At 56.7% G+C, this 15167-nt stretch overlaps 2 protein-coding genes and 1 long non-coding RNA gene across 7 annotated transcripts; 2 read left to right on the forward strand and 1 right to left on the reverse strand.

Moving 5' to 3' along the window:
* The first annotated feature begins 316 nt into the window (after positions 1 to 316).
* UBE2C (ubiquitin conjugating enzyme E2 C) lies at positions 317 to 4344 on the forward strand. 3 transcript variants are annotated; one of them, XM_054980685.1, is made up of 6 exons: positions 317 to 443; positions 520 to 547; positions 684 to 770; positions 2535 to 2739; positions 3691 to 3750; positions 4130 to 4344. In XM_054980685.1, the coding sequence occupies exons 1-6, from the start codon at positions 346 to 348 to the stop codon at positions 4186 to 4188; spliced, it is 537 nt and encodes a 178-aa protein (XP_054836660.1). In that variant the 5' UTR covers positions 317 to 345; the 3' UTR covers positions 4189 to 4344. The 3 variants fall into 3 exon arrangements, with proteins under 3 accessions (XP_054836660.1, XP_054836657.1, XP_054836658.1); XM_054980682.1 differs by having other exon boundaries at positions 3691 to 4344; XM_054980683.1 differs by having other exon boundaries at positions 317 to 428; positions 3691 to 4344.
* Positions 4345 to 5052: 708 nt separating this feature from the next.
* Positions 5053 to 9905, reverse strand: TNNC2 (troponin C2, fast skeletal type). Of its 2 annotated transcripts, none has more exons than XM_054980687.1 (6): positions 9833 to 9905; positions 7343 to 7394; positions 6761 to 6904; positions 6548 to 6662; positions 5573 to 5709; positions 5053 to 5275 (listed from the first exon to the last, which is right to left on the reverse strand). In XM_054980687.1, exons 2-6 carry the CDS (start codon positions 7350 to 7352, stop codon positions 5244 to 5246), a joined length of 438 nt encoding a protein of 145 aa, XP_054836662.1. In that variant the 5' UTR covers positions 7353 to 7394; positions 9833 to 9905; the 3' UTR covers positions 5053 to 5243. The 2 variants fall into 2 exon arrangements, with proteins under 2 accessions (XP_054836662.1, XP_054836661.1); XM_054980686.1 differs by lacking the exon at positions 9833 to 9905 and adding an exon at positions 9160 to 9295.
* On the forward strand, positions 9618 to 14338 carry LOC129330592 (uncharacterized). Of its 2 annotated transcripts, XR_008597062.1 has the most exons (4): positions 9618 to 9732; positions 12343 to 12522; positions 13378 to 13479; positions 14171 to 14338. It is a non-coding gene; the product is annotated as an uncharacterized LOC129330592 (long non-coding RNA). The 2 variants fall into 2 exon arrangements; XR_008597061.1 differs by lacking the exon at positions 14171 to 14338 and having other exon boundaries at positions 13378 to 14041.
* Positions 14339 to 15167: the final 829 nt, after the last annotated feature.

The following is a 15167-nucleotide window of genomic DNA, read 5'->3' on the forward strand; positions in this document are numbered from 1 at the left end:
CATCCCACAAGCTTTCCAGGGCGAAGACGGGCGCGCTGCCTCGGGAAGGCTCCCCCTCGGGGCGTCTCGTGGGCTGCGGCTTGGGGCTCCCCGCGGAGGAGCGGGCCGGGCAGGCAGGCGGGGCGGCGGCCTTCCCGGGTCGTGCTTGGCGAGCGAAGCCGGCGCGCGTCACGTGTGAAGGCGGGCAGAGCCGGGGGCGGCGCGGCCGGTCCGTTTGGCGAGTGGCCCCGCCCCGCGCGCTGCCATTGGGCCGGGGCGGCGAGGCGGGCGCCGATTGGCCGCGGCGCGGGAGGCGGGCGACATTCAAACCGGGCGCGGCGCGCAGGCAGGCAGGAGGAGGCGGCCATGGCCTCGCAGAACGCCGACCCCGCCGCCGCCCGCGGCCCCCCGCGCAAGGCCGCCGAGCCCGGAGCAGGCGCCGCCCGCGGGTCCGTCCGCAGCAGGTGAGGCAGGGAGGGAGGGACGGAGGGAGGCTGGCTGGCCGGGCCGGGCCTAACGCGCCGTCTCTTTTGCCCGCAGGCTGCAGAAGGAGCTCATGACGCTGATGGTGAGTCCGCCGCTGGGTCCGGGGCCCTCCGGAGGGAGGGAGCGAGGGGAGCCGCCGCCCCGTCCAGCCCGCCGCCCTCCCTCTCCCCCCGGCCTCCCTCCGGCGCCGCCGACCCCCTCTCCTCTCCCCCGCCCAGGTCTCCGGCGACCGCGGCATCTCGGCCTTCCCCGAATCGGACAACCTCTTCAAGTGGATCGGGACCGTCGACGGGGCCCCCGGGACGGTGAGCGGGGGTTGCCGGGGCCGAAGCGGCCGGCGGGGGTCTTGGGGAGGGGGGTCTCTTCCCTTCGGACGCGGCGGGTCTGCAAAGGCAGCGGAGCGCGGGCGCGCGCGCGCAGCGCATCCCGGGACGCCCGAAAGGCTCGAGCCGACGGGGCGGGCGGGCAGCGGCTTGGCCGTCCTGGCGGGGCTGTTCCCGGTCCTGGGCGGCGGGCGGGAGGCACGGGCGGGGCTCCGCGGTGGGGCGCCCCCTGCTGCAGCTGCCGCCTTGCCCGACTCCCCGCCCCAGCCGCGCGCCCCGCGCTCCTCTCCGGGCTCCATTCAACGCTGTGTTCGGCGGCAGGGGGCAGCGCGAAGCCAGCCAGCCAGCAGGCACTGTAAATTTGCGATGGCCGATGACTAAATACAATCAATTTTTCCTTCCTTACATTTCTGCCCATAAGTGTATCCCCCCATCCAGTATGTATACTTCGTATTTTTGATACAAAGAACTGGCCCTTTTGATGGCGAACTGGCTCTTATCCGTGTTAAATCGCATCTTCTTCAAATCTGCCCCCTTGTCTGGTGTGTTCTGATCTCGCTGAATTCTGTTTCTGGCTTCAAGGGTACTTGCTGTTCCTTCTGGTTTGGTGTCGTCTGCAAACGAGTAATCCCTTCACCCCCTCATCCAGATCATTTATAAAAATATTGAAAAGCTCTGGGCCCAGAACCGAGCCCTGTGGCACTCCCCTGGACACCCCCCTCCTATCAGCCGTGCGGCCATTGACAACTACTCTTTGGGTGTGGTTATCCAGCCAGTTCCCTGTCCATCTAACCATCCTCGAGTCCAGTCCACAGTCCTCCGGTTTACTCATCAGAACAGCATGAGGAACCTTGTCAAAAGGTTCACTGAAATCCAGATAAACTCCGTCAGCAGCATTCCCGTGACCCAGTAAGCCTGTCACTCAATCATCGGAGGAGGTTGGTCTTGCAGAACCTGTTTGGCACAAATCCATGCTGACTTCCCCGTCTCACCATGTTGTCCATGGGATGCTTGCAGAGTGATGCCTTTAATATCTTCCCTGGGATAGAGAACAGGCTGACTGGCCTGTGCGGTCCAGGATCATCCTTTTTCTTAAGCGTTGGGGTGACATTTGCCCTCCTCCAGTCTTATGGCACATCGCCTGCCCTCGAAGAGGTCTAAAAGATGGTCAACGAAGGGTCTGCAAGCTCTTTCAAATGTTCTTTAAGCACTCTTTGTATTACAGTATCCAGATCAGAGCATATTCAAGCTATTTTGCCATCAAAAAACCTGCAAACGTGCCACAGCTCATTGTCTGTTCTTGTGCCAGTAAATGTTCAAATTTAGGAGTCAGAAGATGTCAAGATACCATAAATCTTGGGATGGAAGTGAGCCAGCTGATGCAACAGTTGCAGAGAAATAATATTCGCCGCTATCTCTGCTGCTTCATACGTCTTCTAGTGGTCTCCGTAGTACATAATCAGGTTCAGGAAAAGTTTTCTGCCAGCATCTTTCTGGATATCTTTATGCCTCATCTTGTGTTTGATTTCATCAGTGGTTGCTTATTCCCTGCAATCTCTTAACACTTTCACACTTCAGTTGAAGTTTGACCCCTTGCCGGGTCTTGCCAACCCATTTTTTAGTGGGTGGATCATACTATAGGTTTAAGTGGGTGGTATTTTCCTTTCAGTTATATTAGTTCTAGGGGTGTACAGATGGAGGCTTCCCCCGTGTCTGACTGATGCCTGTGCCTCTCCTCCCCTCCAGGTGTATGAAGACCTGCGCTACAAACTCTCTTTGGAGTTCCCCAGCGGGTACCCCTACAATGCTCCCACCGTCAAGTTCCTCACCCCCTGCTACCATCCCAACGTGGATCTGCAAGGGAATATCTGCCTGGATATCTTGAAGGACCAGTGGTCAGCGCTCTACGATGTCCGGACCATCCTGCTGTCCATCCAGAGCCTGCTAGGGGGTGAGTGGGAAGCTCCTTGGCCCTGGGATGACCTCTTCTAGGGGCCACCTAGAGATCCAGACTAGAAATGGGCACGAATCGAATTACAACCCAAAAAACGCACAAACTGCGTGCATGGTGGCGAAGGAGGCTGAAAATGGCCTTCCCGCCCCTAAAACAGCCACCACGGCGTGAACTTGCCCCAGTTCGTGGTTCCTGGATCGTGAAGAACCACGCACCTCATGGTTCGGTTTTTATGTGGTCCGTGCCCATCTCTAATCCAGACCCCAGTTTAAAACCTGTGCTAATTTAACCCCTCATGAAGGGCTGTTTATTTTGCTCCCTGCCCTGCACACTGAGGGCCACCGAGCCTCTTTTGCCCGTTTCGTTTTGCCCTCCGTACCCCAAGAAAAGCCTCTTTCCACCATGGCTGCTTTCCATTCATAGGCATGGAATCTGCAGCCAGCCACATTCTTGTTTTTTGTGCTGGCTGGCACACACACACACACACACCACGCCAGGTCTTGCTTCATGTTCGGAGCCAGAAGGTTCATAAGGTTAAAAACACCATATAATTTTAATCTTCTGAATCTGTCCACTGTGCAATAAATAGTTCTATTTTTATTTTATTTTCTTCTTGCTCAACTTTCTGGCTCCTGAGGGTTTTTTCCCCCCTCGCTTTATACTCTCCATCCCTGCTTCGCTGAGTAGTCCTGAAATCAACCTGTGGGCCCCCCCCCCGTCTTCTCTACCCCGTATTCCCTCATGTTACATAGGTGGGGTGGGAGGAAACCCTGCAGTACTTCCCCCCTGAAGCAGTGCAGGGGCCTCGGGGGGGGGGGGACTGCTGGGGATGCTGTGAGCCGCTGTTGGTCTCTGGCTTGGACCCTCATGGTGTTTCCTGGGGGTGGGGGGTCCGGGAGGGCCAAGCCGGCTGCCTGCTCTGACGTGGCTTCTTTCTCCAACCCTCAGAACCCAACATTGAGAGTCCCCTGAACACAGACGCAGCAGAGCTGTGGAAGAACCAAGCAGGTGAGTGTTCTTGCTGCTGGGTCTGGGGGGGGGGGAGGGAGGGATCGGGCTCCTGGGCAGTCAAGGGCCTCAGACATATATGAAGAACAGGCATCGGGCCAATGAGTTGCAGCACGAGACAGGGGAGTCGGGGGCTGGGAGGCCTTGGCCCCCTTTCTGTCCGAGCTCTTTGATGCCCCCTGCCGAATCACAAACTCCTCACCGTTCTTAAGGCCTAGAAACTCTAGCGGCAGCTTTGGGGTGGAGGCCTGTGCCTCGTGCAAGGCGCTTGCTGCTCTCCCGCGTGCAGGGGCTGGGGAGTGGCAGGCGGGTGCGCTCGCTGCAGGAGGGGCCCCTTTCTGCCGGGTCTCTGAGTCGTGCGTCCCGATTCTTCCTACAGCCTACAAGAAACGTCTCCATGAATCCTATGCAAAACATGCGAAGAGCCAGGAGCCCTGACCCGTCTCCACCCTGGTGGTGGCTGTTTCCTCCTCCTCTCCTTGTACGTTCTGACTATGAATGCCACTTTGTATTATAGGTTGCTTTTAAATTTATTTGGCGTTCAGACCCGCCATTTAATGTATAAATAAATGTTTGTGGTGTTTTCTAATGTGAGGCCTGTCCGCCTTCTGCACCCAGTCTTGCCTGCACTTAAACCCAGAAAGGTAGGAGCACCCACCTGCCGGCGGCCTTCTCCGTTCCCTTGCCAGATTTCTGCAGGTGCCAATGGCTATGGACATGGGCCTGTGGCCTTCTCAGAGCCCGGAAGCACAGAGGGTCTGTGAGACAGCCGGTCCTCTGCTCGCACAAGGTAGCGGTGGCTCGTTCCATCTCGCATTACATTGGTCATCAAAGCAGCAAGCTCTGCTCCATTGGCTGGCTGCTCTTTGCCAGCCCGTCCGTCACAAGGGAAAGACCGCAAGAACTGGTGGTGCAGGCCCTTTGCCTGGAGCAGCCCTTTGTACAAGTCCCAGCCAGGAACGCGTGCAGGTGCTTCTGGCTGGGAGGGGGGCACTGCAGCCGAGCGCGGGGAATGGCAAGGGTGCGGCCCCTCAGCTTTCCCTTTGGGCCTGTGGAGATGTTTGCAGAGCAAGGGGCTCTGGTGCCCTGCCAGGCCGGCTTCTTCGTCTTCCCTCCCACCCAAATGCCCAGCTCGCCCCCCTGGAAGGGCTCTGTTTAACTGGCTGCTACTGAGGCAGAGAAGTCCTTGAAGAGAGCCTAAAGGGCCGGTGCCCACGCTACAAGCCGAGCCTGCCTGCCTGCCGCCTTCACCCTCCAGGAGCCGCCACTTTCCCCACCACTCAGAGGCCACCCCACTCCCCGTCATTTCCAGTCCATTGCTCTTTATTGAAGTATCGGTGTTTATAAATAGATTTGAGGCAGAGGGAGTCCTTGTAAGAGCTGAAATGGAGCCTCCAGTCCGGAGCAAACTGGAAACGAAGCAGGGAATCTTGTCAGCGAAGCAAGGTGGCAAGAGAGGCCCAGCCTGCCTCCTGCAGGAATGTCCAGGGGCTTTACTGCACCCCCTCCATCATCTTCAGGAACTCTGGGGAGAGAGGGAAGGCAGCCCAGTTAGGGGCGGGGCGGGGCTCCAGAGCCCCTCCCCCTCTTGCACTCGCTGTTTGGGCCCATCGCAGCCCGTGTGACATTGTGAGCCCTGCAGCTTGGTGCTCCCAGTGCCCCTGGGGGTTCTGGGCTGTGAGCCTCCACAAAGCCAAAGTCACCAGCCCCTGCGGCCAAAGGAAGCGTGCTGGCCTGGGTTTGATTTGCACTCTAGAACGCGTCCCATGTGGCCGGGCCAAAGGCCAGAAGGTGGCTCCTCAGCTTTCTGTCTCTCACCCACCGTCAAAGTCAATCCGGCCATCGTTGTTTTTGTCCCCGTCCCTCATGAGTTCCTGGATCTCCTCCTCGGTGACGGACTCGCCAGACGCCTGGAAGATCTCCACCAGCTCCTCGGCGTCCAGGTAGCCATCTGCGTTCCTGGAGGGGGCAGTGGCGCAATGTGAGGAGGGGCCCCCGAGCTCTGCCAAGCCTCACCCTTGCAGCGGCAGGGCTGGCTTGCCCTGGGCATTTTTACCTCTGCTCTGGCCCAGTCTGGTCTCCATGCAGAAGTCGGAGCAGCGCCCCCCTGGGCGGGCTTCCCCCCCCCCCCCGCTATGTACTGTGGCTCTCTGCACATGACTCACAATGGTGCATTGACCAGTGGCAGACTTGAAGCCTGGCCTCTGGAAGGTGCATGCTGGAAAGGCCTGGGACGGGGGGGGGGGGGGGCGGGTGTCAAGTACTGTGCGTTCTCAGCTTAGATTTGTACCCACTCATTCCTTTGCTGCCTCAGCCATGCAGGGCCAAAGAGGAGCAGAGGTCTGCTCCCTCCAGCAAAGTGGGGGGGGGGGGAGGCAGCTGCTGTGGCCACCTCTACTGTGGCTTGCCCAGCAAAGGGATGCCAGGAAGGGCAGAGAGGGGGGAAATGCCACATTGCGGGGGGGGGGGGCTCCATCTTGGCTCCCAGAAGGGAGCAGGGGTCTGATAGGGAAGAGCCTTTAGGAGTTGGAGGTTAGAGGAGGGAGATCCAGAAGTGGAACAGAAGCTATAGAAAGGCTGGTGGAAGAAGGGACAAAGGCCTTCCCTGGATCTGGGCCAGCCTTTCTGCATGGCCAGACTGAGGCTAGAATTGCATCCCAGAACATCCAGCTGCCTGCAAAGGAATGTCTCCTGCTTCTTGATGGGGGGAGGGAGGGGGGGTGCTGTAAATATCGTGCTTAAATCCCAGCCAAGAATCCTGTTCCCAGACGGGGAGAGCCCCTCCCCCACGCCTCACCTGTCGAAGATGCGGAAGCACTCGGCCAGCTCCTCCTCCGTCTTGCCCTTGGCGTCCTCTTTCATCTGGCGCACCATCATGACCAAGAACTCCTCAAAGTCGATGGTGCCGCTGCCTGCAGGGAGGGCCACGGGTCAGGCGCTGCACTCTCCCCCCCCTCCCTGGGACTTTCTCCTCCCTCTACACGTACCCCCCCCCCGCCCCACTTCTCACCGTCCTCATCCACCTCCTCTATGATGGCGTCCAACTCCTCTTTGGTGGGCGTCTGGCCCAGCATCCTCATGACGGTGCCCAGCTCCTTGGTGCTGATGTCACCACCGCCATCAGCGTCAAACATGTCGAAGGCAGCTTTGAACTCTGCAAGCGAAGCGGGGTGGGAAGCACAGGGTTACCTGGGAAGAGGGGGAGTTAAGCTGACAGCAGCCCTTGGCTCTGGCCAGTGGACTGGCACGAAGAACCAGTCGGGGTGGCCAAAGGGAGGGATCGCTCGCCAAGTGTCCCGGGATGCACATTCCGAATGGGATCGAGGGTCGCTAGGATCCAAAGGGTCCAGTAGCCGGGGCAGGGAGTGGCAGGCCTTTCCTGGGGGCCTGCAGTGTTCCCAGAGGCCCTTTGGGGCTGGGCTGCAATTTTGAGATCCGCCCAGAGGAAGGGGGCAGTTGGATGCAGTCTGTCGGGTACCAAGTTCAGCCCCTGGCAAGGCTGAGGCCGGGGAGCTGGCATGGCTCTATGGCTCTGCCTTTCGCTCAGATTGGGGGCCCCAGTCTCTCACACACATTGCCCTCCTCAACTCACCTGCAATCATTTCCTCAGTGAGGAAGGAGCGGGCTTCCGCCTGCTGGTCCGTCTGCAATGCAAGCAAAGGGAGTCACCACGGGGGTGGGGGCTGTGGGGGGCATCTGGCCAAGCTTTGCCTTGTGGCTCCTTTCTCCCTCTCCAGCCTCACTGGCCAGGACTGCTATCCCAGAACACTGGGGGCGAGCGGGGAGCTGAATGCGTCACCCCGTTCACAGTTTCATCTTGCACGCAGGTTCTAGCTCCAGACCCCTCCAGCCCACCCCCACCCCAGGGGACAGCTGCTCTGCAAGGTTGCTACCAAGACCTTTCCCTCTCCCGGGGCCTGGGTCTCCTTTGCTCTAGCACTGCAGAGCTCCTAGTACTCCAAGGGCTGCAGTGGGTCATGGGTTTCCATTCTCCACCTCCCTCCCCATACAGGTTATTGCTCTCAGTAAGGTGGTCAGCTTCCCAGCAGGGCCTGGAAATCTCCCAGGATTACAACTGACCTCCAAACTACAGAGTTAAGACCTCCTGGAGAAAACGGTTGCTTTGGGGGGGGGACGCTGGCATCATACATCCCCCCACTCTAGGCTCCACCCCTAAATCTCCAAGAGTTTCCCAACCCAGAGCTGGCAACCCCGACGGTGGGGGCTCAAGGAGGCAGGAATGGCAATTCAGAATGGGTGCTCTACATGCGCAAGAGTCATTGGGGCTGCATGAGGAACTGAACCCCTTCCCACGTTTCCTGTGGCAGGCCTGGCCATAAGCCTCTCCCTACCCCTGAGTTTCTGGCTGAGCATCTCCTCCAGACAGGAAAGGGCAAGAAACCCGGAGCCTCCCAGTGGCTGTGCTAGATGGGAAGAAGGCCTTTCCCAGGAACAGAAATCTCCCTGCCTGGAGCTCAGCAAGCAGGTGCGGGGAGGGGGGGCACAGTGATGCTTCAGCGACTGATCCCTGGTCCCATGGTCCGTCTCGTCCCCGTAGCCCAGTATTGGGAGGAGGGCATTTCTCTCTCATTGGAGGCCATGGCTCACCCTGGTTTTTGGTTCCCCAGTGACAGAGTGTTCTGGGGCCCCTGATCTATTCTTAGCCATGCCATCCTCCTCCTCCTCCTCCTCCTCCTCCTTGGGTGTGCAGTGGCTGGCAGCCAGCTGCGCTGTCCCAGCACCTGTTGCAATCAGATCGAGTTACTCCTCAAGTGGGTCTCGTAGGGCGAGGCCTGAATGGCTGCTGGCAGATCGTGTGTCCCACAGCTCAGTTTTCTGCCCAGCCGGCTCCTGCGTGTCCTTGGCCAGGCTCCCTCCACGGCCCCTGCTGACACCCACTTTCCAAAAGGTCGAGAAAGAGCTGCCCCCTCTGCAACAGGAGCCGGCTGTCAAGGCTCCCGGAAAACGCTGCACGGCCCCCTGCAGTCCCCCAAGCCCCCTCTGGAATTCCCTGGGACGTTCCCAAACTCGTCCTCATCCAGGCACGGAGGAGAAATCATTCCTGAAGCCCAGCTTCTCCGTAGCAGAATTCTGCAGCCCAGGCAGGGACTTTTTTAGCCCGGCCGTCTCCCTCTGCCTTGTTCTCTTCCAGGCTACCAACTGAACCAGCAGTCTCAGGCGAAGAGCACGCTCGCCCTGCAGCCTCAAGCGGGGCCTCTCTGCCAGACCAACCCGTCTGCTCTCTCCATTGCCTCGCCACTCCGACTCCAGGGCCATCTGTCCCTCCGCGCACGTTCCACGGCCCAGTTTGGCATCTCAGGCAGACGCCCGGCACCCGCCATCCCAGGAAGCCTTTTCAGAGCATCGCAAGATCCTCAGCATCCCGGCCCATGACCTGATCATGCTTACCATGTTGGCGAGTAACGCCCCACAGCAGCCCACAGAGACAGAACCAGCGCCACGCGCTCCAGCCCAGTCCACAGGGATGGCAAAAGCTGCTCCTCTGAGGCAGGCTCCCCAATTTGTACTTGGGCTGCTCTGCAGGTGCCCCCTGCCGCAGACCTTATTGGAGCCCGGGGGGGGGGCACTCTCCTCCTGGCCAATCCCCTTCCTCCTTGACTCTTCATTGGTCAAGGGGGTGCTTTACCAAATTTAGCCGAGCCACTCCTGGCTGTGTTCCACAGCAGCAAAGATTGGGGGCGGGGGGGGGTTGCGTAGAGAGTCGGAGAGAGAAACCCAAGCCCTCTGGAGCGGATGGCCAGGGAGTGAGGGCAGGCATCCCACTAAGGGAGGCAGGGGCCCATCCCTGGAGCACCTGTCAGGAGCCAGTGGGAAGAGTTAAAAATAGAGGGAAGACAAAGCGGCTCTCTCCCGAGTGCGTGTTGCGCACAGACCCTTCTCCCCACGTTGAGCCCGGAACAGGGGCTGCCAAGGCCCATCTCTGCTGCCAGCTTGGCCCCAGGGGGGGAGGGGGGCTTCAAGGTAAGGAATGCCCGTGCCTCGGTGAGCAGGCCCCCTTTCCCACACATCCCACCGCCTCCCCTGCTGACCCCCTTCCTTGTGAAGCTCATCCTGTGCTCACTCGTTGACGGCAGGATTCAATTCCCTCTGGGTCGAGTTTGGCTCATGGGGAGGCATTTCCTCTGCCCCAATGGAGACACTCCGGCCAGCAGTGGGAGCAAAGCAAGCAAGAAGGAACTGGGGAGGTGGTTAGAGGGGGAAGCAGCGGTCTTGGGGAAGGAGCATCCACACACACACACACACACAATGGCTTAGCCACTCTGCTGGCATGAAAAGCAGCAAGGGGCCCTTTGCATCTGCTAGGAATCCCTCCTCAAACCGCAGGTGGGAGGACAGGGGAGGGCCTTGACTGACGGCAGCAGGTGCCCCCCCCCATCCCTTTCCTCCTATTAATAGGCATTCCCAAGGAGAGTGCTGAGAAGGCCAGCGGGGCATCTCTAAATAAGGCAGAGAAGTGGCTGCCTCCGGGCGGGAGAAAGGGGTGGAGGAGCACCCTTAGAAAAGGGGGCGTACAAAGGCAAGGGGATTTGCTTGTGTCCTGGAGTTGTGGTTAAAGGGGTCAACACTTATAGAGGGCCCCCCCCCACCATGACCTCAGGACAGGCCCTTCACAGTTGTTATTTATTTAGATATTTATACCCCACTTTTCTCTACTCAAAGCAGCTTACAATATTATTCTCCCCATCTCCATGTTATCCTCACAACAACCATGTGAGGTAGGCTGAGTCTCACCCCAAGTGGGTTTGTACTTGAACCTTCTAGGATCTAAAGAGCTAGAAGTCTTTGAAGTGTCCCAACATGCAGGTGTTTAGGACCAAAGCCTGTCCTGGGGTTGGGGAGGATGGGACATGATGGGCAGGCATCCCACTTGCAAAGAAGTCACCACCAAGGAAGAGCGAAGGTGAGGGAAATGCACTCTGCACATGCTCAAGCACTCTTCTCCAATGCTGACCTTATGTTCAAGAGCCAACTCCTAGCACTCAAAACCTCTTTCGGAGAATAATCCACTCTTTGGTGCTGCGTGTGAATAAAAAAGAACGGACTGGGCCCCCGATTCCCCACCGTCGGTATTCCCTCATTGACACACCACATGCTTTCCTCCTTGGCCGTGTGGTGTGGTGGTGAGTGTGTCAGACTAGGATCTGGGAGACCCGGGTTCGAATCCTTTTTCTGCCAAGGAAGCTCACTGGGCCAGCCGCACCGTCTAAGCCTAACCTACCTCACAAAGTTGTTGTAAGGATAAAATGGAGGAGAGAAGAATGATGTGAGCTGCTTGGAGTGCCCACTGGGGAGGAAGGCGGAGTATCCATGATGTAAATAAATGAATCGTGGTAAGGTGGCCCTCTGAGTAGCCGTGGGGCTCGCTGCGGCAGGCGGTCTGGCCTTCTGTGGACCTCAGAGCTGTGGGAGCGACAGGTGGGGGGTGGGCACTTGAACCCAGGGGGGGAAGAGTGCCAGAAAGGCTAAAATCTTCATAGACTCATAGGGTTGGAAGGGATCTCCAGGGTCATCTAGTCCACCCCCCTGCACAATGCAGGAAATTCACAGCTACCTCCTCCACACACACCCAGTGACCCCTGCTCCATGCCCAGAAGATGGCAAAACACTGTCAGGATCCCTGGCCAAACGGGCCTGGAGAAAATTGCTATCTGACCCCAAGTGGCGATTGGCATTACCTTGGGCATGTAAGAAGGGGCCACGAGAACTAAGCTTTGATGTAACCCTTCCTGCCCTCCCTCCCACGATCTGCCCAGCAGGTTCACAGAATCAGCATTGCTGTCAGATGGCCATCTAGCCTCTGCTTAAAAACCTCCAAAGAAGGAGCGCCCACCACCTCCCGAGGAAGCCTGTTCCACTGAGGGACTGCTCTAAGGGTCAGGAAGTTCTTCCTAATGTTTAGCTGAAAACTCTTGATTTAATTTCAACCCACTGGTTCCGGTCTGACCTTCTGGGGTAGCAGAAAACAGCTCTGCGCCATCCTCTGTATTGTAGCCCTTCAAGTACTTGAAGATGGTTGCCGTATCACCTCTTGGTCATCTCCTCTCCAGGCTAAACATTCCCAGCTCCTTCAGCCTTTCCTCCTAGGTCTCCAGGCCCCTCACCATCTTCGCTGCTCTCCTCTGGGCATATTCCAGCTTTTCTATATCCTCCTTAAATTGTGGTGCCCAAAACTGACCATAATACTCTAGGTGAGGTCTAACCAGAGTAGAGCGATACCATCACTTCTCGTGCTCTGGACGCTATACTGGGCCTAAAACCTTGAACAGTGACTTCTTTGGAAGCCCCTGGGAATATCCCCATTGTGACTGGAGGCAACCCCAATTAAGTGAATGGACTGGCCATGAGGAGCCGGGGAACCTTCCACGCTCTTTCTCTGTGGGAGCTGCAGGACTTCGAGGCGCCAGGCCTGGCTCAGAGATGCAGACAACTGAACTGTCTCTCTGCTGTTTGAGGTGGGAACACTTCAGCCCCACAAAGCAGCGGAGGCATCATCAAGCCTCTGGGGAAAGGTTTTTGTCTTGAGAGAGGACAGGCTCCGGTTCTCAGATTTCCTACCTCTCCACCCTACAGATGCAACACCAGTGTGGCTTCCCCTGCTACACTGCTATGGCCCTGCAGGCACCACTATGGACGATGGCCTCATACGTGGTGCTCGCTCACTCGGGCAGCCATTCAACTGGAGGAGAGGGGCTGTGGCTCAGTGGCAGAGCCCCTGTGGAGCAGGAATCAATCCCCAGAAGCAGGCCACAGGTGATGTGAAAGGCCTCCCACCCAACACCCCGGGGGAAACTCCACCCCTCTGTGTCCACAGCACTGGCCCGGAGAGCCCAGTGAGGCGACTCCGTAGAGGGCAGCTTTGCCTACCAGGCACTCCTGCAAGCAGGCCACTCACCTGCTCATGTTGCATCAGGTCCTGCGAGAGTGTTCTAGCTCGTGCACGGCTCTCTTCTCTCTGAGGCCCCCTCCGAACAACCAGTTGGCCATTTTACACACACCTGCAGAGCACAGGGTTCCAACCCGCCCCCCCCCCCGCCCTTGCAGGTAAACTGGCATGATCCACCCTCACCAAAAACCACTCTCTCAGCGGTTACAGATTGTGTACAAATAACAGGAATAGATAAGCCAAGAGTAAAACTATCCCCAACCCTGAGGGGTGTGCCACCCTCAGCCCCGTTTCCAGTGCACAGCCCAAATGTATGAGAAGCAGGAATTACGCTTGTGTAAGGATCTCCGGCAGGCCCTGGTGGTGGTGGTGGAAAGTGCCTTCAGGACACAGCTGATTTATGGTAAATCATAAATCAGCTGCTGGGGTCTTCAAGGCAAGAGGTGGTTTGCCATTGCCTGCTTCTGCATAACCACCCTAGTCTGCCTCGGAGGTCTCCATCCAGGCTGACCCTGCTTAGCTTAGGAGATCTGACAAGATCAGGCTCACCTGGGCTATCTGGGCAAGGGTCAGGCAGACCCTCCATCATCTTCTGTAAAGCCCCCTAATAGCAGATGATGCGAGATATTTGACAGTTATTTTGTTTAAGGCCTAGTTAACACTGTATCTACATGCTGCCAACAAAATATCGGAAGATTCAAGCAAACTTTATATTTTATTAGGAAAACACAAAGACAACGAATATGAATGCCAGTGTAAACTGACTTGGATGACTAGGAAGAACAACTTTCAAAGATGGCAGTTTGGATGATACCTGCAACAAGGTGCTTATCCTCAGAAAAACAAGAGTCCAGTGCTTCCAAGCGACACGTCAACTTCTTCGCTGCAAGCAGGCAGCAAGGATACAGATAATTGTGTGACACAGGCTCAAAAGCACTTTGTGTGTGCAAGCAAAACCACCCCCACCCCCACCCCTCCTCACCCCACCCTGTCCAAGATGCTTTTGGAGTTGCCAATACCAATCAATTATTTAACAATCCAACATTAACTGCCTAAGCTAATTTCCTGCTGAAACTTACAAATTGAACAGGGTTTTAAAACGCTATGAAATTCTAACCACCCAGTTGTAAAGAGGTTCGTTCAGTCGTAAGTTCTGCCTAAGTCCGCGTAACCTCAACTGTACATTTCTCCTGGTGGAAGATTTGCTGAAAATAAACAGCAGCTTTCCAAATCAGGTCGCGGATTTCTAGCTACGGACAGAATAATTATAACTGCGCTTACATACCGCTCTTCTAGACAGATGAGTGCCTCACCCAGAGCAGTGAAGGAGTGTTATTATTATCCCCACAATGCAGCTGGGGAGCTGGGGCTGAGAGGAGGGGCTTGCTCAAGGCTTCCTGCTGAGCTCAGGGCAGGAGTGGAATTTAACCAGTAGAGGGCTGATTTGCAGCCAAACCACTTAACCACTGTGCTACAGCAGCAGAGACCTATTAGAATGTTTCCTTGGGTTTACAGGGAGAACTACAGAACCTTTGGTGAACTCACAGCCACAGAGAGAAGCTTCTTGCAAGAGAAAAAAATAATATTGCTACTGGAAAGATGCTATCTAGAGTCTAAAAAAGATTTTGTACAGCAAATCAGCCCCCCCTGCCCCTATCTCCGGCTGAATACATCAGACCAGAATAAAACAAACGTCCAGTGGCATCTGAAAGACTAACAACATTTATTCCACCATGAACTTTCATGAGTCAGAGTTCACTTCCTCAGGTGTAATTAAAAGAAAATAATTTCGTATTTCTCGGGAAAGTTACAGGGAAGGGGGCAGAAAGGGAGGGGCAGGGAGAGGTCTGGTGTCATAAATCAGGTGTGATTCTCTGCGTCAGGGACTTATTTTATTTGATTTATACCCTGCTTTCCCCTGAACAGCCTCAGGGTGGCTTACAACATAAAATACACACTAAACTATCAAAAATATAGAACTAATTTAACAAACCAAATCCAGTCGTCTCCAACAGTGCGCGGCTACTATAAAACTACCATAAAGACCACGGCTGCACAGCCATAATACAAGGCCCCTGGCGGCCACAGATGGGGTGGGGGGGTCAGGGAAGAGGACAATTGGCTGGGTCTCAGCCAAAGGCCTGGCGGAACATCTCTGATCTGCACGCCCTGCAGAACTGCAACGGGCACTACAGGGCCTGGATCTCCAATGGGAGTGTCTTCCACCGGGCCAGAGCCAGGGCAAAAAAGGCCCCGTCCCTGGTCAAGGCCAGACGGATGTCCCTTGAGCTGGGGGCCACCCAGAGTTGCTTATCCGCAGAGCACAAGACCCTGCAGGGGACATAATGAGGGAGCCGGCCCCACAGGTATGCAGGTCCCAGCCTTGAACCAGGTTAGGCTGCTGCACATAACACTTGAGTCTTGGTCAGAGGCTCTAGCTTCTCTCTCATAAGGTGAAGATAAACAAAAGTGGAACCACGAAGGATAAATAACAGCTAGTTAAAGGGAAAGC

The sequence above is a fragment of the Eublepharis macularius genome, chromosome 5 (genome assembly GCF_028583425.1).
Source record: "Eublepharis macularius isolate TG4126 chromosome 5, MPM_Emac_v1.0, whole genome shotgun sequence".
Lineage (NCBI taxonomy): Eukaryota > Metazoa > Chordata > Lepidosauria > Squamata > Eublepharidae > Eublepharis > Eublepharis macularius.

Excerpts from the sequence above, each read along its gene's own strand:
- UBE2C (XM_054980682.1), top strand. The coding sequence starts at position 346 with ATGGCCTCGCAGAACGCCGACCCCGCCGCCGCCCGCGGCCCCCCGCGC. Across the intron at positions 444-519 it reads CGCGGGTCCGTCCGCAGCAG|GCTGCAGAAGGAGCTCATGA; the intron begins GTGAGGCAGGGA and ends TTTTGCCCGCAG. Across the intron at positions 2,740-3,690 it reads CATCCAGAGCCTGCTAGGGG|AACCCAACATTGAGAGTCCC; the intron begins GTGAGTGGGAAG and ends TCCAACCCTCAG.
- TNNC2 (XM_054980686.1), bottom strand. Across the intron at positions 6,905-7,342 it reads CACTGAGGAAATGATTGCAG|AGTTCAAAGCTGCCTTCGAC; the intron begins GTGAGTTGAGGA and ends CTTCGCTTGCAG. Across the intron at positions 6,663-6,760 it reads AGAGGAGGTGGATGAGGACG|GCAGCGGCACCATCGACTTT; the intron begins GTGAGAAGTGGG and ends CCCTCCCTGCAG.